The sequence below is a fragment of the Amphibalanus amphitrite genome, unplaced genomic scaffold (genome assembly GCF_019059575.1).
Source record: "Amphibalanus amphitrite isolate SeventyFive unplaced genomic scaffold, NRLGWU_Aamphi_draft 001842F_arrow, whole genome shotgun sequence".
Lineage (NCBI taxonomy): Eukaryota > Metazoa > Arthropoda > Thecostraca > Balanomorpha > Balanidae > Amphibalanus > Amphibalanus amphitrite.
In genome coordinates this window covers 16,473-39,571 of record NW_024883335.1, presented here as the reverse complement: position 1 = coordinate 39,571, position 23,099 = coordinate 16,473, and the positions used below count along the sequence as shown (strand labels likewise).

At 50.4% G+C, this 23,099-nt stretch overlaps 1 protein-coding gene across 1 annotated transcript in view; it reads left to right on the top strand.

Moving 5' to 3' along the window:
- The window catches only part of LOC122375448 (Down syndrome cell adhesion molecule-like protein Dscam2), a gene marked incomplete at both ends in the record, with an annotated part of 82,931 nt that overhangs the window by 45,803 nt on the left and 14,029 nt on the right, over window positions 1-23,099 (top strand). Inside the window, 10 exons of the mRNA XM_043354842.1 lie at window positions 6,132-6,410; window positions 10,303-10,419; window positions 12,185-12,355; window positions 14,573-14,714; window positions 15,165-15,316; window positions 16,898-17,029; window positions 18,291-18,579; window positions 20,194-20,522; window positions 21,113-21,268; window positions 22,415-22,532. Coding sequence (XP_043210777.1) covers window positions 6,132-6,410; window positions 10,303-10,419; window positions 12,185-12,355; window positions 14,573-14,714; window positions 15,165-15,316; window positions 16,898-17,029; window positions 18,291-18,579; window positions 20,194-20,522; window positions 21,113-21,268; window positions 22,415-22,532 — 1,885 coding nt within the window. The remainder of the gene's footprint in view (window positions 1-6,131; window positions 6,411-10,302; window positions 10,420-12,184; window positions 12,356-14,572; window positions 14,715-15,164; window positions 15,317-16,897; window positions 17,030-18,290; window positions 18,580-20,193; window positions 20,523-21,112; window positions 21,269-22,414; window positions 22,533-23,099) is intronic.

Here is a 23,099-nt window from a genome sequence, read left to right as displayed (position 1 = left end):
AAGTAGCAGTCTATGAGCGTTGCGGCACAGCATCCATCAGGCGCAGTATGGTAGTGACATCTATCGACCGCTTCTGAAAGCTGCCGCGGTATAACGCGCAGTGCGGGCGGTCAGGTTGTGGCCGAGTGTATAATTCGTAAACATTACGGCGCAGGATTGATCGCGCTGTAATATGTCACGATGGGAGTGGATTTATCGCTGGCTAATATAATCACGACCGTACAGCGGTTGACATTAGCTGATTGGGTGAATGTCAGCTGGTCGTTACCTGGACAGCTAATGATGACAGGTAGGTATGTGACAGTCTGACAGTCATCATGCTAGATGACAGGCCTCTGGCATTCAGAAAGTCAACATATAAGGTGGAAGTTCGCTGACAGTCAAACAGATAACTTTCGTGCTTAGAGACAACTCTCTCAGAACTTTGTTTATTTATTGTAGTTTACCTGCATTAAATAGAGAGGAACAATACATGCGAATTCAATAAAAGGTACTGGATCAATTGAGTGAGATAGGTCATTGACTTGTAATCAAATGGGCCTTAGGAATTAGCTTCTGCTTTGATCGGCGAAAATTTAATTCGTCTGATAGATACGAAATCAGGCCACCACGACATTGCGGTGCATTTGCATAGTATTTTATGCATTTTACATGCACCGTTTGAAAAATGAAAATGTACATCTTATATCCGTTGCACGTGTGCATATCTATATCCCTTCAGATAGCTGAATTCTGAAAAGTACCGGAAAGTTATATGTTCACTATGCCGAAGCGTCTGATTTTAACCTCTGCCTGCCTCGAATAAGTCTTCCCGCCCCACCTCTTTCCCCCCGCACCCCGTGACGCAGTTGTGTGCCTCTCCACGATCAGCAGGTCTCTAGGGACCTCGGACGGTCCCGGCGATCGCTCGCTGGGCCGCTCACCCGGCTGCACCATCGAACGCGACACCCAATCAGTGTAACTCGCGCGGACCGCCCGGTGGCAGACGCGGCGCCCCGCGGCGCTGTGCGTCCCTCCCCGGCGGCTGGGGAGGTATCACAGACCGGCTGCTACCTCTCAGCCACGCCAGTGGTGCCCTGCCCGCCTCCGGCGCTCTCCGGGCCAGTGCGGTCATATATACCCGAGCGAATGTCATTACGGGGTATCGAAATTTCACCCTCCGTTTAATCAGCCGGCGCGACTCGGCTGAAATTGCTGTGAACAGGCCTGCGGCACTCTCGTATCACCGGCAGCCGGGACAGGGGCGGATCCAGGAAAACTCCAAGGGGAGGGTCATGAATCGAAGTGGTGCCCCTACCATATACCCAAAATTAAAAACTCAACGGATTTCGTCCACTTCATTTTGGTGGTGCCCCCATTTTCAGTTTTTTATTTTTCATTTTTATTTTTAGTCAGTATCTTACCTCTTAGCCACAACCACATTTACCAATTGTAAGCAAGTAGGTATATATGAATGTGCTATGTGTATATATGTTGTGGACGCTGAGTAATGAGCACTTACCAGGAACGTTATCAGGTAAGCAAATCGTTGTCAGTCCGACGAACTTGACCCTGGCGTCTAAAGGGTCTGTCCTTGACACTTCAGGCTTGTCAGGGGCACCAAAGTCCTTCCAGGGACACCACAAACCTGTCAGGGGCACCTACGGCCTTGTAGGGGCGCCACAGGCCCGCCAGGGGCACCACAGGCCTGCCAGGAAGCAGGGGCACCACAGGTCTAGCAAGTATACACGACAGGCCTGTCAGGGGCACAACGGGCCTGTTGGGCCCATGAGCACCCCTAGGGGCAGGGGCACCACAGTCCTTCCAGGGGCACCGCAGGCCTGTGAGGGGCACCAGCGGCCTAGCAGGGGCACCAGTCAACACAGGCCTGCCAGGGGCACCACAGACCTGCCAGGGGCACCAGAGGCCTGCCAGGAGCACCACCGACCTCGCAGGGGTAACTTGGGCCTGTCAGGGCCCAGGGGCACCACGGGCCTGTCGAGAGGCACTTCAGGCTTTTCAGGGGCACCATAGTCCTCTCAGGGCGCAGGGGTAGCAGGGGCACCAGAGGCCTGCCAGGGGCACTACAGGCCTAGCAAGGGCACCACTGGTCTATCAGGGGCACCACGAGCCTGTCATAGCCAGGCATCTCAGGCTTGTCAAGGCCCAGGGGCACCACAGGTCTGTGAGGGGCACCAGCGACCTAGCAGGGGCACCAGTCAACACAGGTCTGCCAGGGGCGCCACAGACCTGCCAGGGGCACCACAGACCTGCCAGGGGCACCAGAGGCCTGCCAGGGGCACCACCGGCCTCGCAGGGGCACCTTGGGCCTGTCAGGGGCACGACGGGCCTGCCGAGGGGCACTTCAGACTTTTCAGGGGCACCAGTCCTCTCCGGGCGCAGGGGCACCAGAGGCCTGCCAGGGGCACCAGCGGCCTAGCAAGGGCACCAGAGGCCTGCCAGGGGCACCAGCGGCCTAGCAAGGGCACCAGAGGCCTGCCAGGGGCACCACAGGCCTAACAAGGGCACCACGGGCCTGTCAGGGGCACCTCAGGCTTGTCAGGGCCCAGGGACACCACAGTCCTTCCAAGGGCACCGCAAGCCTGTCAGGGGCACCAGAGGCCTGCCAGGGGCACCACAGGCCTAGCAAGGGCACCTCTGGCCTGTCAGGGGCACCTCAGGCTTGTCAGGGCCCAGGGGCACCACAGTCCTTCCAGGGGCATTACAAGCCTGTCAGGGGCACCAGAGGCCTAGCAAGGGCACCACAGGCCTGCCATGGACACCACAGGCCTGCCAGGGGCACCACCGGCCTTGCAGGGGCGCCTCAGGCCTGTCAGGGGCACCACGTGCCTGCCGGGGACACTTCAGGCTTGTCAGGGGCGTTACAGTCCTGTCAGGGCCCAGGGGCACCAGGCCCGTGGTGTCCCTGCTAGGCCTGTGGTGCCCCTGGCGGTCCTGTGGTGCCCCTGTCAGGACTGTGATACCCCTGATAGGCCGGTGGTGCCCCTGGAAGGTCTTTGGGCCCCCGGGCCTCAAGGGGGGGGCCATGACCCATGTGACCCCCCCCCTTGGATCCGCCCCTGAGCCGGGACCCGTGGCAGTGCGTTCATCCGTGGAATGCGGTCATGTACCAAGACAACGAGCGGCTCCAATTTAAGTGGGTGGGGCGGAACTAAGGGGAGGTTCTCCCCTAGACCCCCCCCTCATCACTCTAACTACATATGCCCGACGGCTGGATCCTCCGCAGCCGTCAATTAGGTATGCACCAAGGCATAAATTCGTCGGCCGACAGCCAATAGAACAGATCGGAATGGAGTCGTTTGTTATGATAATGGGACAGTCGATTTGTTCGGTGCGCTCCGAATAGATGTCGTCGCCGGTGTATCCGTTCGAACCAATCGCACCGCAGCGCCGCCGAGCCACTGATAGCTTGTCAGAGTGTGCGCGCACCGGATATTGATAGAACAACCATCACCAAATGAAAAATTGAAGGAGAATTTTGCAACACGAACTATCGAAACAGAGCCATTCAACTGTGAATCGATAGAAAAGCGAAGAGTCAACGGACAATGACCAAGCCAACAGTCAACGGATGAAATTGAATCTCAAAACATCATTGCTATTGGTGACAGACGGTAAATTATTGGCAATACCGAGCTTGGAATGACATAAAATTACTAAATAAGAGCGAAAGAACACAAGAACAAGCAAAACCGAAATTAAATGTCAATGAACCGACAACGTCGTTCAGAGAGGACGTTGTTTCCGATGGGCACACTGCAACTACCTTCTAAAGTATTCTTTTTAGACAAAAGCCGACCGTCGCAGAGGTGTGCGGAGGCGATTGACCCGGCTCCGTCTCGAGAATAGCTGACTGTGACCGGGATCGCTGTCTGGGCGGCGAACGGTCTCTGACGTCACAGCCGGCCCCACCGCTCCGCCGTCTGACAGTCTATTGTGGATGAATCGGGAGACGATTTTCGCTGTCTTCACAGTGCCCTTGCTTTTGGGTGATAAGCGGCTGGAACAGTAAACTTTGATGATAGAGTGTAAATAAAGACCGTCGTTATTTTGCCAGTTAGATGCCTAACTGACTTGGATAAACATAAAAAATTCACTGAAGAGGCTCGCCTTTCGGAAATATTTTGTTAATCGCTCCGACAGTTCCAAAAGGGCAGACCGCTCCCTTCGCTAACTACTGTGTTTATTCCATTAGTTCTGACCGTTCCTACTCTCCTATAACTACGTTTCCATGGGCAAAGGGATTCGTATCCGGATCAGTGAAGCCGCTACTGATCCGGATGACTGGGGCCGTTTCCATGGGCAAAGCCGGTACTGATCCGGATCAGTGAAATAAGAGCTCAGCCGCTACTCATCGGCTTAGGAGAGACGAGTATGGCGCACTTTGGCAATTAATAAAAAGTTCAGCTAACATTTCTGCCTGGTCTTGTGCAAAAATCGACAAGGATCTTCCGTCCTGAAGATTGGCTTTCTTTTATCATACCGATAGCAAACTCGGCTATTGGGAAAATCTTCCAAACTCCTACAATAACTCATTTTTCAGTTCGATTCATGTTAAAAAATAACCATAAACAAATAAATTTACATAGCAATTCGTTCGTCTTTCATTACTTCACAAAACGTTTCGGGCGACCCCGAGTTTCGAACCTAAGACCTTTGGCTTACAAAGCGAAAATCATTCCGATGCGCCACCGCGGCGCTCGGCCTCCCATGTCCTAAATTTATATGTGATAATAGTTGACAGGCAAATGATGCAATATCGAGAAAGTTTGCATTTGTGCTGGGCCGCACACTAGGCCATTCGGCGGGCGACATTCCGCAAAAACGCAATTCCGTGGCGACATTACGCTTTCGTGGACGCCGAATCAGCTGCCGAAACGACAAAATTATCAGCCGACCGCTGCCAGCTAGCTGTCCGCGGGTAGAGTGCGCATGCGCGCGAACAGCCGCGGAGTTGCGGAAAAAGCTGGACCGGTTCAGCTTTTTCCGCGGCGACGCGGCCTTGGGCGACGCCGCGGACACCCGAAATTGTGGAACTTGAAACTCACCAACTATTGATGGAGCAGCCGAGAAATAGACTTCACTTGATAAAAAATCGTAGCGGCACTTCTTTCCCCATATTAAATGGTTTTTATACACTTCATTGGTTATTCCAATAATGGGTTACTATGTGCCTCTCCACAATTGTCTTTAGGTTTCTTGCATTTGTCGACAAACACGGTTGTTTACATTAATCACGAGCTTTATTTTTTTGCAACTTCCTCCAGAAATTATGTCAAATTAATAGATATTCATAACTTTATTGTACAGAAATATAGCATAATCGCATTAAATAGCAAATATTGTATTTGCTTAAATGTATTTAGTTTGCATTCGTTTATGTTTATCATAAAATGTTTCACATAAAGTTCCTGAAAATACTAAGTAGAAAATCGCACCGCCGAATGGTCCTGTAAACTGCTGAAAACAAGCGGAAAGCCGCTGTAGGAGTGTCGCCCGCGACATTCCGCTTTTGCGGAATCTCGCCCGCCGAATGGCCCAGTGTGCGGCCGCCTTAAGGGATTACACGGGTAATGAAAAAATGCTGGAAAAGATTGCAAAATTGATTTGCCATTCAACACCAACAAATAGATTTAGAACATTGGCACAATAGATCGTAGCAAGATAACTGATTGGTGGATGCTGTTGCGCAACGGGACACCGTGTGCAGGAGGAATGCACAAACAAATATCTACAATGGTTTATATCTTTAATAATATAGCCCAAATTTTGAAACATATCATTTTAATAATAGTATCATTTAAATAAAATATTTCTAATGTGATATATGCATCCAGGCCCATTAAGGCAATTAAAATGAAAATAAGAATAAAATGAAAAAGTCAAACATTAATCCCTATCGTAACGGCTCAGCTTCTTTCGAAGCTGGATTAGAATCCGGATCAGCGGTAAGGGATTACGGGTGTTTCCATGGGCAGCCTAATCCCTTACGAGGCACTGATCCGGATCAGTGATGCCCATGGAAACGGGGTGTGTGTCCGTTCTGCCAGCTCCGCCCGTTCCCACTCGCCTACCTGTTCCTACCGTTCCACCCGTCCCCACTCGCCTAACCAGTGTGTCCGTTCGGGCAGTTCCGCCGGCGATCCGGCCGTTCCTGCTGGGGAACTACTCGGTCGGGGAGCGTGTCCAGGTGCTCTGCTTCATCCAGAGCGGGGACGGCCCGCTGACGCTCACCTGGCTGAGGGACGGCCGTCCGCTCACCGACCCTGAGGTGGTGCAGCGCTCGACAGACCGATTCAGCAGCAGCCTGTCCATCGAGAGGGTGGCCGTCCGACACGCAGGGAACTACACCTGCCGCGCAGAGAACGCGGCGCGCGCCTCCACCTTCACAGCCGAGCTCAGAGTCAACGGTGAGTCGCGGCGCCGAGCAGCGGGTCAATCGTGAGTCGCAGCCGAACCTAGAGTCAACACAGCACACACGGTATATACTGCAGGTATGTACATACTTACCTATGCTAGGGGTTAAAAAATACCTTCATATCAATCTAACAAACATCGCGAATTCTTCATCTATGGCCAGAAATAGTCGTTGAATTCAGCAATCAGCATACCGGAAGTGTGTGCTTTGTGCAGGCACAATGGATATCGGTGAGTCAATCACATAACTGAAAGTAAGCGGAAAATCTACGCTATAAGCATATTACCGACGTACCGAAAGACATCTCTCTCATAGTTCATTTAATACATAAGCGCCATCTGAAGGTCCAATCGTAATGGTAAATGCCTCTTAGCGGTAAGTCACGGTCGAGTCCCACACCCGATATTTCGCACTCGAACCAATAGCTGGCCAATAAGGCATCGAATAAAACTGGCCAGCTGTGATAGATTACAGTCGAGTGCAGAGGTTGACTCCCGCCGAGTGGCTGTGTGTCAATAGGAGCTTATATGGCTCTCTAATAATCCTCCAGGCTGAATGGGGACCGTAAGTCATGCGTCCAGAATGCGCAATATAGCTCCAGATATATTTCTATGGATGGAAAATATACAATCCTGCAGGTCATATGAATTCCAGCCCCTGAGTGAAGGACCACTCGATACGAAGAAGCGAGGCTATTCATCATCGACTTTTCAACGTTATCCAATGCATTGGGGCGTGATGCTGTTTTGAAAGAAGACCGAATGAGCTCCGTGTTGTTTCGATTAACTTTAATAGCGCAGTCTCATTTTGGAGCTCCCATTTTGCCGAGAGAGGAGAGGGCCGATGAAGGATGGCCAGTCGGGCGGCTCCATCAATGGTGCCGGGATCCTCCTCGTTTGGCGCTGTGGCGATCAATCATGACGAGTTAGCTGCCTCTGGGCGCAGCACGTCGGCAGTCATAACACACATTATTAACGGGCCAACCAGACCACCTCGCTGCAGCTCGCACCATCGACAAAGGAGCTATCGACTGTTTAACCCTATTCCTGGCGGGCTCCGCCGGGACAAGAAACTGGCGGGGGGGGGGCCGATTCGGCCCCCCCCTGAGATCTCGAGAACGAAGCAAGATAGCGACAAGCGGTAAACGGCATCGGATACGCACGGCCAAGATCTACAATTTTTACAAAGGTCATTTTCAGGTCAGGTCAAAGATGACGTCACAGGGGTCGAAAAAGTCAAAATGGCGGCACTAGATATGGAGAGAGTTTTTTCTCGAATAACTTTCGAATTAGTCAAGATAGGAACAAACTAAGGGCATCATCGTGATCCTCTCGTCAATCCGCATCGAATGATATATATGTTGACCTCGAAAGGTCAAGGTCAAAGGTTGACCTCAGGTCACGTGACCTCGAGGTCATCATGTATAGCATTCGATGCGTCTTGACGAGCTGAACACAATGAGACCATCCACGCGTCTGTATCTTGTTCCTGTACGGAGTTATTGGCCAAAAACCTTTGGTGACCTTTGATGACGTCACATGACCTCACAGCTGCCCAACAGCAAAACAGACCTCAAGGTAGTGAAGGTTGATCGTATATGAAGTCATGTATGGTATATGGGGCCATTCCGACCCGTTTTAGTGGTAAAAACAGGGAGTTGATTTTTCCCCCATTGACTTATAATGGGGAGGTCGCGAAATTGACCTGACCTTAGGTCACCGATATCAAAATTCCGAGATATACAAATTGCACATACTGGTACCCTAACTAAACCCTGAAGAGAAGAAATTGATCGGTCAAAAACTCTAGCTCTGGCGTGATTGCAAACTTTTCTGAGGTAGCGTCACCAAACCGCCTCTGGTGACCTGACCTGAGGTCAGATCAACTCAAAATTTTCAGACATGTTGCGTAGAAGCCTTTTAGGAAAAGTCAGAAAATTTGAGCTTCCTAGCTCAACGCGTTTGGGAGATATAACCAAAAAACCTCAGGGGGGGCTCCTGAGGCCCCCCCGCCAGGAATAGGGTTAACTATACAAGACGCATTTTATTTAGTGGGATAGTATACGCTTGTATTCTCTATGAGAAGGTAAAATATCTATTTTTTCAAGGTAACTACCTGTTTGTGTTGAATAAACGACATCCCAAAATTATATGGCGATGCTGTTCAATCTTGCATCATTATTTATTATAAAGTTATTTACACACACTATCGCCATCATGTCCCTCGTGAATGGGGCTTTTAGTAATTCAGCGTCTTCCGGATAGCATGTTGTACCCAGCTTTCCACTTCAACAACTAGCTAACTTATGGCCCAAGTTTGCAAACTTCGCTACACATCTGCCGATTGTTCGACCAGTATATCCAGTGACCGTAGCCGTGATGTGTGTGTGTGTGTGTGTGTGTGTGTGTGTGTGTGTGTGTGTGTGTGTGTGTGTGTGTGTGTGTGTGTGTGTGTGTGTGTGTGTGTGTGTGTGTGTGTGTGTGTGTGTGTGTGTGTGTGTGTGTTATCGGGGTTACATGAGCACAGTAAATACGTATTTAGCCGCTAATTCGAATTAGGAACGCATTACCGACTCATGTAGCCACCTGCTAGTACGAATCGGCGATCCGATCCGCGGTTACATGAGCAAAGCAAATACGTATCACGATCGGATTCACCGCTAATGCGAATCAGGAGCGTACTACCGACTCATGTATCCACCTGCTAATACGAATCGGCGGTCCAAACAAAATCCGCTGAGAAAGAGGCTTAGAAGCGAATAGGACCAAGATACGTATTACAGGAACTATTTCTTTCCAAAAAGAAACATTAAAATGCAAAATAATAGGTATTTTTTTCATTTGCTTCTTTTGAAATAATAATTAAAAAAATATATCGGTATTTTGTCAATAAATATAGTGAAAACCAAAAAGAAAATATCAAAGTACTTTCAGTTGAAACATTTTTCTGACAGCACTACAGACGAATCAAGAGAGGCAAGTGCCCAATGAGTCATAGCAAGACAACTTTATGTTCAACTTTTTTTGTTAAGCTAATTGAGGATGTTCTGAGCAGATTAAATGCAAAAAAGACATGAGATATTAAATTTTTAATTCAGTCACCTCTATTGCTACGGAAGTGCGCCACATTTGTATGCTATTCCGTTTGTAATGCGCATCGGGCCGAGAGCCAAACTAGACCCGTTTGACGTCACTGATACGAATTTGCTCTTGTAGTCGGTGCACTGAATGCGTTCTTGGGGAGCTGATGCGAATTAGCGATAGTGCGTATTTGGAACGGATCGCTCATGTAACCGAAACGTCCGAGGCACACGATTCGGGCCGTATTTCACAAGAACTATTCTTTGCTGACCGGAAGCGTCAAAATGCAAAATACTAAGCATTTTTTTTTATTGGCTGCCTCGTAGAAAATAACAAAAAAATGTTGGTATTTTGGTTTAGTCTTTGCATGTGAAATAAAATGAATGAAATATTTTGATAGATAATTTTTTCTGACCACCCTGCTGTCGCTGCATGGCGAATCAGTGCCCACTGACTTAAAACAAGAAAACTTTGTTTTCATTTTTTGATTTCATGTTAATTTTAAATGTTTTTGAGCCTATCAAATGATATAATTATTTAAAATTTAGCTCAGTCGTCCCGGTAAATGCCGCAACTGCGCCATGACTGTACGCTAATCCTATTCCGTTTGTGATGCGAATTACCGGCCGTCGAGGAGTCAGCCCGGGTGAGCCAAACAAGATCCGTTTGACGTAGATAAAACGAATTAGTCTCATGTAACCGGTGCCGTAGATCCGTTTGTGGGGAGCTGATGCGCATTAGCGTAGTGCGTATTTGTAACGGATCGCTCATGTAACCCCGGTATGTGTGTGTGTGTGCCGCCAGTCCCGCCGCGCTGGCTTCTGGAGCCCTCCGACTTGGCCGTACAACTGGGTGCCGCCGCGCTGCTGCACTGCTCAGCCGAGGGCTCTCCGCCACCGCACATCACCTGGACGAAGGCAGGTAGGTTCAGATCCCTCCACCTCTGATCCTGCCGTCGCTGGTCCTCGGCCCAGTCTGCCGTCTCCGATAGGCCGCCCGGCGACCAGACTGGGAATCGGATGGGGCCATAAATAGCCCCGCGGGCCGCTGTCCGACCTGATCTGCGGCAAAGTGGGAATGCCCGACCAGGCCGCCGGTCGTGTTGGCTCGCCGAATGGGCCATCAGGGCGCGCCCCCCGGGCCGTCCGAAGGGGCACGTCTCGGGGCTGTGGGCGGGGGAGAGATGGTATCGTGGAGATGGCCCACGGAGACAGACGCGGGTCATGGAAGGGTGACAGAACTGAACTGAGTGTTATGCGAACCTGGCCATGGCTTACAATAGGTCGCAGTTAAAAATAAGTCGCAATGGTCACCGTCAGGTCACAATTCACATAGCCAGGCCAAAAGTCATCAAGGCCAGGGTCCAGTTATTGTCAACCAAAGGTCCTTGTCGGACCTCAAGTCCATGAGTCATTGACCGGTCACATGACTGGAATGAGGGTCAAAGTCACAGATCACGAGGCTGGGTCGAAGGTTCCATCAGGTCCCGTGTCTCTGCGGGCTCACATGCCTCACCTCGGACCCACCTCGTCCGCTGGCTGACGACCATCCCCCGGATTATAATGAGAAATTTCCCCGGGGACGGCACGGCGTTATCGGTGAGTGCGGTTTAATGTGGGGACCATTTTTGCTGGTGCCGCCGAATTGGGTTATCAGCCAGCGATCGGAGCTGCAGATGGCTGGCTGACCCGCGGCGTCAGTGGATATGAGAATACGAGAGACGGCTTCACAGGCCTATGGAACCGATGAGACGTGCAAGAGTGTGACCGTGAGCATTATTTAACGTTTGTTAATTAATGCTGACTTGATGGAAAGTATTTAGTATTTACGGCCTTATGCACCATGGGAAATGTTCACATGAAGGATTGCTGGTACCTATAACAACTTTATGAAATGCGATTAAGGTGACTTTCTGAATCAATCTGTTGATGGGAATATGCAGCTAACTGCGCCTCGATTTTCTAAAGATAAAGCGCTATCTCATATTTAGCTATAAAATTGTCCGTTGGTGACATTTTATTTGAAAGTAACTATCCCCAGTTTAATAGTTCTGGAGAGTTTGTAACAATCTTCACTTCGCTTTTGTGTCGTGGAAATAAAATAGAGTCTATTGAAGTGTCATCGTTTATCATGGATAGCACTTAGCCGCTGACATCGAAACATGGGACGTTTCGAGGATTGCTAGCCAATGAATGTCCCAGTTTTGTTGATAACGAGAAGGCTAGGATTCATGATGGTCAATTTAGTGCTCGTAATGTGCAGTTATGGTGGAATTCGGGCGTTTACTCGGATCATTTTTAGGCACGCCTTGCTGAAATTACATCCATTTATTCCCCGTAATATGATGTGTAATATGATATTTTCTTGAAATCAAAAATCATTGTTAGATGTTTTAAGTCCTACTTCATCCACCTTCATATTGTTTTGCATATGATATTCACATTTTTTCATCATAAAAAAGTCATAAAAATATCATGCTACCCAAACATACAGCCTTGACCAAAATACTCTACTGCGTTGAAGGCATGTGACATCTTCATAAGTCGCGGAACTCATACGAAGACGACGCCTGTCTCTGTAAATTGTGTGAGCTGACGGACCGTCTGTTCTGTGTCTTACAGACGTAGGCAGTGGACGGTGACCTGCTTTGTGTCAGTTGACGGACCGTCTACCGTGTGCTCCACAGACGCAGACGGTGGACAGAGACCTGTCGTCTCCGTCTCGGGGGTCGTAGTCCACCCAAACGGCTCGTTGGCCATATCAGCCGCCACACGGGATCATATTGGTCTCTACACGTGCCAGGCGAGAAACGGCGTGGGACCTCCGCTCACCGCCCGGCCGCAGCTCACAGTCTATGGTGAGTTATTCCCTCACTGCAGCTCACAGTCTATGGTGAGAAGCCCTTCGCAGCCCACAGTCTATGGTAAGATGTCCAACAGATGCAGCTCACAGTCTGGTAAACGATTCAACGACTCTAGCTCACAGTCTATGTATAGTAGGATATCTATTGACTGCAGCTCACAGTAAGTTATCTAATGATTGTAGAGCAGTGAATAACTGTCCGACCACAGATCATAGTTTATGGTAAGATATCCCGACAAAAACACAATAATGTTGAATTTGATACATTTCCCACTGCAGCTCACAGTCATGACGATAACTATATCCTCGACCACGCCTCGAAGTTACTTTTATACAGTTGTGATTAGGCAATGATATTAGTTATTAATAAATATGGTGAATTAGGTCTTATCTAAGCTATTCAATCAAAGCCAGCTCGCCCAACTGTAAAGGACCGCACCGCTCGCAGCTTACCCCAACTCTATCTATCTAAACTTCAGTTTCTATTTAATTTGTTCGAACTCCCTAGCCACTCACCGAACTCCAACCTTTCGAGCCCTGTGCGACCAATTCTAGCCACCGGCCACGTCAATTGGGCACAGCCCCGTTCCATGGCTGTCACTCTGACCTCAGCCTGGAGCCATGTGGGCCCAACATAGCGGCGCTAGCTGGAAGGTGTGAAGAATTCCGGCCATCTCCCCAAAATGGCCTCTGGCGTGCCACTATGGCTGCCGACCGACTTGCCCGCGGCTGCCGCCCAGCCGGTGAAAATTAATATCGAATCGGCCCAGATGTGGACGACAAATGTTTGATTTTGTCGCCGCACCGTGGACCCGCCCCTGGCTGTAAGGCGGTTTAGGGTTTAATATCCGGACGGTCGTGTGAGCGTGTGAGGGGGGGGGGATGAGAGGGGAGCCTGCGGCGGCTGTGCGCTGATTGTGGGCAGGGTCAGGAGTCTGGTCAGGAGAGAGGGTGAGGAGCTACTATACAGTGCCGGGGTCCGAGGCAGGAGCACTACTGCTGGAAAGGAAGAACAAATTCCACTGACGGAGACCGCGCCGAGCCGCAGAGGTCATATAGAAAGAGTCACAAGCCGCTACGGCGAATACCGGCCCATTTCACCCCCGCTGGAACGGCTTTACCGGGCCTGCGGCTACGGAGCCGACATCACAGAGCCCAGGCAAATGAGAAAAGTTGGACTTTTTGCCTGATTGATGCGTGCAGCGCGCCATAGCGAGTTCCGCAGTGCGGTTTGCAAATCCCGCCGTTTGATTGCCAAAGTTGAACCTTTCTCTGAGACGGAGTGGGATTAGTTTGCCTATCGGGGTAGTTCATCGCACCTTAAGCCCGCAAATCTGTGTTTCAACGACCCTATTAACCTATGCATCAGAGCCAGATGCGAATACTTATATCACAGGTCAGAGGCGAAATACGCAATCGGCCCAGACAGGAGACGATAGAAGACGTGTAACAATCCGTTCTTGGTTAGTTTACTGTCATAGCTCGTCGCATGATCTGACTAATTATTTTTTCCTTTTTTCGAATTTATCGGATTTACCGTAGCTATTCAGAAGATGCCTTAGCAGGCTAAGGTAACGGTTCTGACTTCTGATCGACCATGTATTGCCTAAACAAAATAATATTAAAAAGAAAAAATGAGCAACAATCGCTCGACGTCCAAAGGCACAATCAGACAGGCGCATTAGCCCAAACGTATCATTTCGTCTGTATTCCGTTCGTGCGGCTCCATTCTTCGGCTGTAAGTTCCCCGAGTGCACTATATTGCGCCATTGCGTGTGTCGGACACTGTTATATGGCGCTGTTCAGACCTGGTGCAGGCGCCGCCCGCGCGTTCAGACGGCTGGTGTTAATACCGTCCCGCACCTGCAATAAGGCGACGATTGGTAGCGCACTGGTGGTCCAATAAGGCTCAGTGCTGCGCGCTGGCAATGATTGACCTCCAGAGAGCAGAAATGTTATGAGCTCAACAGTGCAGTGGGGATAAAGCGAAGTGTGTCTATTGCATTGTCGATCCTAGTGATATTACTGGACCGTAGCAAGCGTTTCATTTCGTCTTCTTATTGTGTTTATTTTGTCTTTTATGTATTCTGTCAAGCACACGTCTTGTTGGTTTTTACGCCTACTTGTCTTCATGCGTCATTGTATGTTTAGGTTATTCCTGTCCGACCATAGAACAGCCTACTTCACTGTTCTTTTTCACGTTTTGTCGCAGCTGCGCCGTCGTTTGCCGAGCTGGGTGGCGTCGAACGGTACAGGGAGGGTCAGAACGTGACCTTGACCTGTGACCCCGAGGGAGATGAGCCGCTCTCGCTGCAGTGGTTCAGGGAAGGTCAGCCCGTCCAGGACAGCTTCAGGTGAGCCGAATGAAGCACCGAGGTTCAGATATTTACATTTACAGCTCCAGACACTTACATTGATACATATTTACAGTGTCAGTGGGATAATCAAAGTCAATTTTATCACAGTGGGAGTGTGAAACTCACGGTATCATCCAGGAACCTGAGTTTCAAAGTATGTAAGACGACCGCTGTCACAATTGCTTTCAGTGTAATGATGGAGCAGTTTCAGACAGCCTCAGAGGGGCGCATGACAGTCATCGTGTAATCATGAATATGTCTTTAATAAAAGCAAGCATGTTTATGCATGCTTTTATTATATATTTTGGGATGAAGAAGGAACGGGTTATATTTTTATGCATATCCTGGGTGTCTGTGATCAGATGTGACGGGGAATCCCCGTCACATCTGATTACCGTCCGTTCCTCTACCTACTGTCCCGTCTCACCCTGGACCGTGTACCGCCAGGCTGGTAATACGGCCTTGGAAGGACGCTGCGAACGGCTCCCACTGCAGCTTAGTGCTGCTGAGAGCAGTACCCACCGACTCTGGCCAGTACAGCTGCCGGGCCACCAACGGCAGGGGCACAGCCACGCGCACCGTCCACCTCGAGATCGAAGGTGAGCTCAATGGTACTCGATCTCAGAGGAACTCACACACCAGCACAAGTACATTTTTTATCATCTTTGACGGCTTTCTATTTTGTATTCAGTTAGCGTCTGACCGTGGGTATCTAATAGATTAGCAAACGTCGGTGATGTCTTATCCCTCGCCCTGGCAGGGCATTTTTCATAACACGGCCTGGCAGGGGGGGGGGATCGATGCGACCCCCCCCCTCGCGATTGGCTCCTATGGCACCTAGAAACACCAAATTTGGTAGGTAGGTGGGCCCCCTGGAGTTCTCGCCCCTGTGCAAATTTGGTTGCTCTAGGTCAATATTTAGGGGGGTTTTTGGGGGGGGGGGTATAAATGCAAAAATTTCGCTAAAAACAGGTCAAAAGTTTTTCGCTTATAACTTTTGATCTAATTAAGATAGAGCAAAAAGAAAAGCACCAGCGAACTCAGCACGTCAAGGCGCGTCGAATGATATACTTTTTAGCTTGCTTAAGTGTACTTAAAGTTTTTCTTAAATTTTAAGTAAACTTAAATTAATAAATTAAGTTAAAGTTAACCAAATTGCATCATATCGCATATCATTCGATTCGGCTGATCACCAGAAACACAATGATACCATTTTTTAAGCTCTAGCGTCATTAAATGCCAAGTTATTGGCAAAAACGTCATTTGACCTCAGTTGAACTCATTTGACCTGACCCATGGATAAGTACACCAAACAAAGAAGCACCAAGTGACCTGCTGTTAATTACTGTGGTTTCAAAGCACAAAAGTGATAGAACGAAGCGGATATCTCCAGTATTTTCCGAATTTAGTATTTTCCCATAGGCTTAACATTACGACGTAATGACCTCTAACTGACCTCAGGTCAGTGACCTCAAAAAACCCGAACTATATGTTATACAACTCGGTGAACTTAGCACATCCTGAAAGTTTGAAGGAAATCAGTGCAAAACTGTGAGTTGGACAGGTGCAAAAAGAAAATTGAAATTTGACCATGACCTTGTACCGGTTTTTCTGACCTGGTGACCTGACCCAAGGTCACCCGGACCTGAAATTTTCAGGTCATATGTAAAAAGGTTGCCCCATAGGCTGTGCCAAATTTGGCGGCGCTGCGCGCCGCCGTTTTTACGCTATCTTTGAAAAACCTTAGGGGGGGGGGTCGCATCGACCCCCCCCCCTGCCAGGGCGAGGGTTATAGTTTATGTGTTCAGGTCTGACGTTGAACGACCCGAACGGTCGTGAGGCACTGTCTGCTGGACGCATTTGCATATTTATACAGATACAATGGATATGTGATAATGGGACCGCAAAGACGCATGCCCCTATCGACGAGTAGCCTGAGAGACATGTGATATAAGGAACCTCCTGTGACCTTTCCGTGACCTTTGTGACCTCAGAGACCTCTGAGACTTGTGACCACGAAGACCTCCCATGACCCTTGTGACCTCATTAACTTCTCATATACTTCAGAGATGACTTAGGTTCTGGTTGTGACCTTATTTATCTCTCATGGCCTATGCAACCTCATTAAGCTAGTAGTGACCAGCGTGACCTCTGACCTCCCGTAACCCATGTGCCCTTAGATACTCCGCTGCCGCCGAGCCGGGTACGGCTGGTGGAGGTTCTGAGCAGGTCCCTGACGGTGGAGTGGCACCAGCCGGCCAAGGTCAGCAGGCACCTCACCGGCTACCGTCTCCAGTACAAAACGGCAGCAGGTCAGTACATAGTCGCATATGCACATACTTATGTTTACAGATACAGATGTGCCCATTGCCAGGCAATACAAGCCGGCGGCAAGTAAGTGCCAAAAGTCGCCTTACAGATAAGGATCCGTGCAGCTACCTACATATAAATGATAAAGGTCAGCAGCGACATACAGAGAGTCGGTAGAAAGTAGCACCCCAAAGTCTGATATGATTGAAAAATGGATTTAAACAATGCGGTTTTGCCGTGACATTTCTCATTCTCAATTTAGTGGCAGAATTGTTTTAAACTTTAATTTATATTTCTAAAATGTATGAAGCAATAAAGGCTCTAAATTTGCACAAATCTCGACGTTGAGGCGTATTAAGAGAGGCGAAGACGTCACACTCAGTAAAGCACTCATGACCGTTCCCGCTTACGGTCGGTAAATCTTCATGGAAACAATAAAACGGCTTTGAGCTCCACCGAGCCGCTTTTATCTTCCGCGTCAGGACGTTTGTCATGAAACGTCCTCCCAGAAACCATGAATATCCGTCCCTAACGACAGCCGGGTATCCGGGCGTCAATTCGAGTCGCCGCCCCGCGGGGCCGTCGTTGCGGCTCTGCGGTCTGGGAAACTGGGGGACGGGAGATCACTGCGGGGGACGGGGTTATGTGGGGAGTGGACGTGAGGGAACGGAGGTCACCGCAGGAAACTGAGGGATGTGAGGAATATATTATTGCAGGGGACGGATAATATTGGAAGTCAATTCAGACGGTTGAAGGTCACTACCAGGTCACTGTGCCGCATATAACGGGACTGCTCACGGCAATGGTCGAGCTGTAGGGGATGCATCTGTATGATCTTTGTTTCCGTATCTGTCCATTCTCAGGAGACTGGGATACAGCGGTGACGGCCACGCTGTCTGCTGTATCTGTATCTCTGTATTTCTGTATCTTTTCCCATTCTCAGGAGACTGGGATACAGCGGTGACGGCCACGCTGTCTGCTGTATCTGTATCTCTGTATTTCTGTATCTCTATCCGTTCTCAGGAGACTGGGATACAGCGGTGACGGCCACGCTGTCTGCTGTATCTGTATCTCTGTATTTCTGTATCTTTTCCCATTCTCAGGAGACTGGGATACAGCGGTGACGGCCACGCTGTCTGCTGTATCTGTATCTCTGTATTTCTGTATCTTTTCCCATTCTCAGGAGACTGGGATACAGCGGTGACTGCCGTGCTGTCTGCTGTATCTGTATCTCTGTATTTCTGTATCTTTTCCCATTCTCAGGAGACTGGGACACGGCGGTGACGGCCGTGCTCTCGGGCCGCCGGGTCCGCCTCTCCGGTCTCCAGCCGGACACGGAATATGTCCTCCGTCCGCTGGCCGTCACTGAGCTGGGAGCCGGACCGCCCGGCCGACCCCTGCACGTGCGCACAGAGCCCGCCGCGCCGTCCCAGCCGCCCGCCGAGCTCAGCCTGGTGCCCCTGTCCGCCACCGAGGTCAAGGTCACCTGGAGACCGCCGCCGGTCGGGTCACACCACGGACGGCTGACCGGCTACCGGGTCACCTGGGAGAGGTGAGTGACAATCTCAGGGTGGATCATATGAGGAAGCCAAGACGGGTCAACTGATGAGGGTCAATGACCTTGCAGGACAGGTCACCTGGAGAGGTAAGTGACCTTAAGACTCATCGGATTGCGTATTGAGTTACCTGGTCAGTGACCTCAGAATGGTTGCTGTTACGCGGTAGCTGCTGATCTTTAGGCTGGGGGGATCCATGTGATCGATGACTTAGCCTAAGGCATGACCAGCCTTAGGCTAAGTCATGCCATTGAGCTCGGCATTATACAGTCCGGCTAGGACGACTGCATCAGTACCATCATACACTTGTCAGTGGTGAGCGGTCGCATTCCCAGCAGCGTCTCCTCAAGAGACTGATGTTCTGGTAATGGTCAGCTAATGGAGAGACGAACCATCCCGGCACGGGCGCTATATATCTGCCGGTCCCCGAGATATGAGCTGGCGCACATAGCTGGCAGCCGCTCATCTCATGGGCCATTGAGCCGTGCGGACGAGTGGTGCCACACGCGGGGTGTCAGCCGTCGGCGCAGCGGACCGACCGGCCGCGCCATCGGTCATACCGCCTCATCACATCTTCACCGTTCATTAACTGGTGCCGTCCGCTGGAGGAGGGGGGGGGGGGGGCGCCTCATCTGACGGCCGTATTATCGGCTCGGGAGGCGCCGGCACTGCCCATCAGGCGAGCTCAGGGTCGGGATGCTCCCATCGGCGAGCCGACGAGCCGCCGCGGGCCAAACGGACCGGCCGCCGCCACCGACACGGAGAGCTACGACCGGCTGACATCGACCGGCGCGACGGCGCATCGACGCCTGGGCCGGGACGGCGGGAATTCACTCGGCGGAGGGTCCTCTCACAGCTCCCGGCGACTTCTCACAGACTGTCACAGGGCGGCTGTTGGCACCCTCGGTCCAGAAATACCTACTTCCTCTGCTCCCTTCACTCGTCGTCTATCCTTAGACGCAAGGTAGCAACATCTCTTCGTTTATCCCCAACTGGAACCCTTTGCTCGTTTCCACCAGGGTAGTGCCGTCCTTTCATTCATTCCACGGCTTCTCCTCTGTCCTCTCTAGCCATCTGCTCAGTTATGGATATTCCTTTTTTAGTCCCAAAGACACGTGCTGATGTTCTGCCTCCAGTGAGGTCTCTTCTTAGTTTATACGGACTTGTTTCCTGATAGCGTTGTCAACCGCTGATCCGGTGGCTCGCCTCATAATCCAGCGATATTTTACCCCCCCCCCCCCCAATTCACCTATGTCTCCTTCTTGATCCAGCCTGACTTTTCGCCGGTCTTCGTTCGTGGCTGGAGTTGATCCTCTGTGACCTTCCCGTGTTCCAAGTTATCCCCCCGGATAAATTAACTGTCGCACTGCGGCTGGTCCCATCTGTAACCTTTCTTTAATCACAGCGAGCCTGACGCCAAGCTCCATTTCATAGGTGATCACGCTTGCCTTGCAGTCGTTCACCACTCAATTCAGTATGATAGGCGTGGCAGGATGCGCTGGCGGCGATCGGTTTATCCGCCGGCGCCACTCCGGCTGCCATGTGGAGAGCCTCTGCCGTGGACGTCTCATTTGCCTGCGGAGTTGATGTGCCACCGACGGCTGTTTCAGAGCCAACACGTCTGACGGAGCGCCGGCGGCCGAGGCAGGCTCGGAGCTCAACACCAGCGCCCTGTCGGTGTCGCTGGTCTCACTGCAGCCGTTCTCAGTATACCGGGTCCGAGTATCTGCCTGTAACGAGCGCGGCTGCGGGCCCGCCGCCCCGGCCGGACTGGTGAGGACCCTGGAGGATGTACCGACGGCGGCACCCGGCCGACTGAGGTGTCAGTCGCTGGGACCGCGACGGCTGGCCCTCAGCTGGGCGCCGCCGCCGGCCGAACAGACCAACGGCAATCTGCGCGGATACAAGGTCAAAACGGAGGCGACCCAGGAGAGAGACGGTCAGTGGCTGAGGGTAAAACGAGGGTAGACTGAGGGTAGAAGGAGGGTAGATGGAGGGTAGAAGGAGGGTAGACGGCAAGACGGCCAGTGGACGGGGAAGACAAATATAGGTACACGGTGCCTTGTCTCTGGGATCAGCTGGTCAATTATTTGAGAAAATGGAAAAAGAAGTGTTTTACAGTTTATTATTATGTTTTGTCATGCACAACGTGTTGTATTTTGTATAAATCAGTCAGTCTGAACGGTTGTTACCAACTTTTGAACCATGACCGTAAACTTTAGCTGAAGTTGACTGGTCGCAAGACGGATGTTGTATGGCTCAAAACTCGGAAGCTGCCTTGTGAAGGCACCTTTATCACAGGGAAAGCTGTCGGCGATCCCTCATATCGACCGATTACTCTTCTTGTGACGCTGGCGCCGACCTGACCAGACCCAGAGATATAATGTGTTCAGGCCAGCTGTATGATCTTTATCTAGGATGCTGACCTGTCCTGTTTTGTGTGCAGCTTAGCTTGGCCAACTATTTTATTCACTCTGCAAAGCCATCTTGACCTGTCCTGACGTGCCCCGCCCCGCGCTCTGTGCCCAGGTGAGCTGTTTTACTCGGAGCTGGACGTGGTGGAGGCGGCGGTGACCGTCTCCGACCTCAGTCCCCACGTCAACCACTCGCTGAGGGTGGCGGGGGTGACAGGGGTGGGGGCCGGCGTGTTCAGCGAGCCCGTCTACTGCGCCACCAGACAGGACGGTGAGGACGAGCTGCCGCCGCTGCTGCAGTGCCAGTATGCGCCGCAACAATACAGCTATCAAGATCGTTTACACAAAACATTGCTGTATTGCATTGAAAACACCCAAAAATCTTATCTTTTCGATGCCCATTTCGGACGGTCTTTAAAAGCAGAATGTTGAATCTCTTTACCTCTACTATGCACGAATATCTGTTTAAGGTGCCACTGCTTGTCATGGCCCGGAAAGCAATTATATCCTTTGATGTGTCAGCTAAACGTTTAGTGAAACAATGATGCATGTTTTACTGCCTTGCAAAGCTCATCTTCCATGTGTCGTAAAACGAGGCCAGTTAATATTTCAATGCAACGGGGATTTAGACCATGATTGACCTATGTAGCTAAAAAAAAACTTAATGAACCAATTAACATCTCTTTGGGAGATTTGTCCTTTGGTATTTTGGATAATTGCCAGCATAACGTAATGTCCACATTTGATGTCGAATAGGTACAACATCAAATGAATAATCCAAATAGTCGCAAAATTGCATCTTGCATGCAACTACAAGCTTTGGGTAAGCTGTTGTGGGTCAGCGCTCAATTGCACTGTGCCTTTGTTTAAAGACATTCCGCACCATCCACTGACCCTTTTGATACACGTCAACACATCGTTTCTGAACTGTCATGTTGAAGCGTGCTACGATTGCAAACAGGCTCAATGCGCTATAATAATGGGACCTTGTAACGCATCCTTAAAGTATGCCAATCAATAATAACAAAAGGTAGCAAAAGGATGCCAGCCTTTTTGAATGGTTTAAGAGGGTATACGATTATTCGTCTCTTTCGATATGCTTAATTTTTTGTCTGGCGAAGTTGGCTGTGACCGTGATCTTTGATATGCATGTAATCGTTCATCCCACTCCTCCGAGATTTTACTTATTTCTTCAGTATTCGTGCAGTGTCATATACGAACCTCCCTCTTCTATGGTGGCTAAAGCTCCATCTGAGCCGACCGCTGTCTCCGTGAGTCTCTGTGATATGATCTCTGCTCTATGCCACAGAGTAGTCGTAGCCTGCCGCAGTCCCGAAGCCGTCCAGTCTCTGATATGAACCTTTCGTCTGCCGCAGTACTCTCCATACAGCCGTTCAATACGAATCCTTTTTCGCAGTGCCATCGGAGCCTGCCGCCGTCTCTGTGGCTGTCCAGTCGGAGCAGAGTGCCCTGATCAGCTGGTTACCGCCGGAACATCCGAACGGAGAGCTTACATCCTACAGCGTCTACATCAGGTCAGTACAGCGTCTACATCAGGTTAGTACAGCGTCTACATCAGGTCAGTACAGCGTCTACATCAGGTCAGTACAGCGTCTACATCAGGTCAGTACAGCGTCTACATCAGGTCAGTACAGCGTCTACATCAGGTCAGTACAGCGTCTATATCAGGTGTCAGAGCTTACATCCTACAGCGTCTACATCAGGTCAGTACAGCGTCTACATCAGGTCAAGCGTCTATATCAGGTGTCAGAGCTCACCTCCTACAGCGTATACATTAGGTCAGTTGGAACGGCGAGCTCACCTCATACTGCTACTACATCAAGTCAGTCTAGCAGGCTCGGCGTTGCAGTGTTTGCAGGTATTTTAGAGGTCTATTCGCCCGGCTTGGTGGTGTCGGTGTGTGCTTAAATGCCTACCTGGTCGATGGGGATGCGTCGTCTTTCGTGCGACTTTCTAACCGTACAGCGCCAGTGGTTTCTCGTATGTTTCGCGCTCTGTCTGTTTAGTTTCGCGACATTGCTGACTGCTGATTGAGGTCTGCCTGAAAAATGTGATTAACTGTTTGACGATATCTTTTGCCA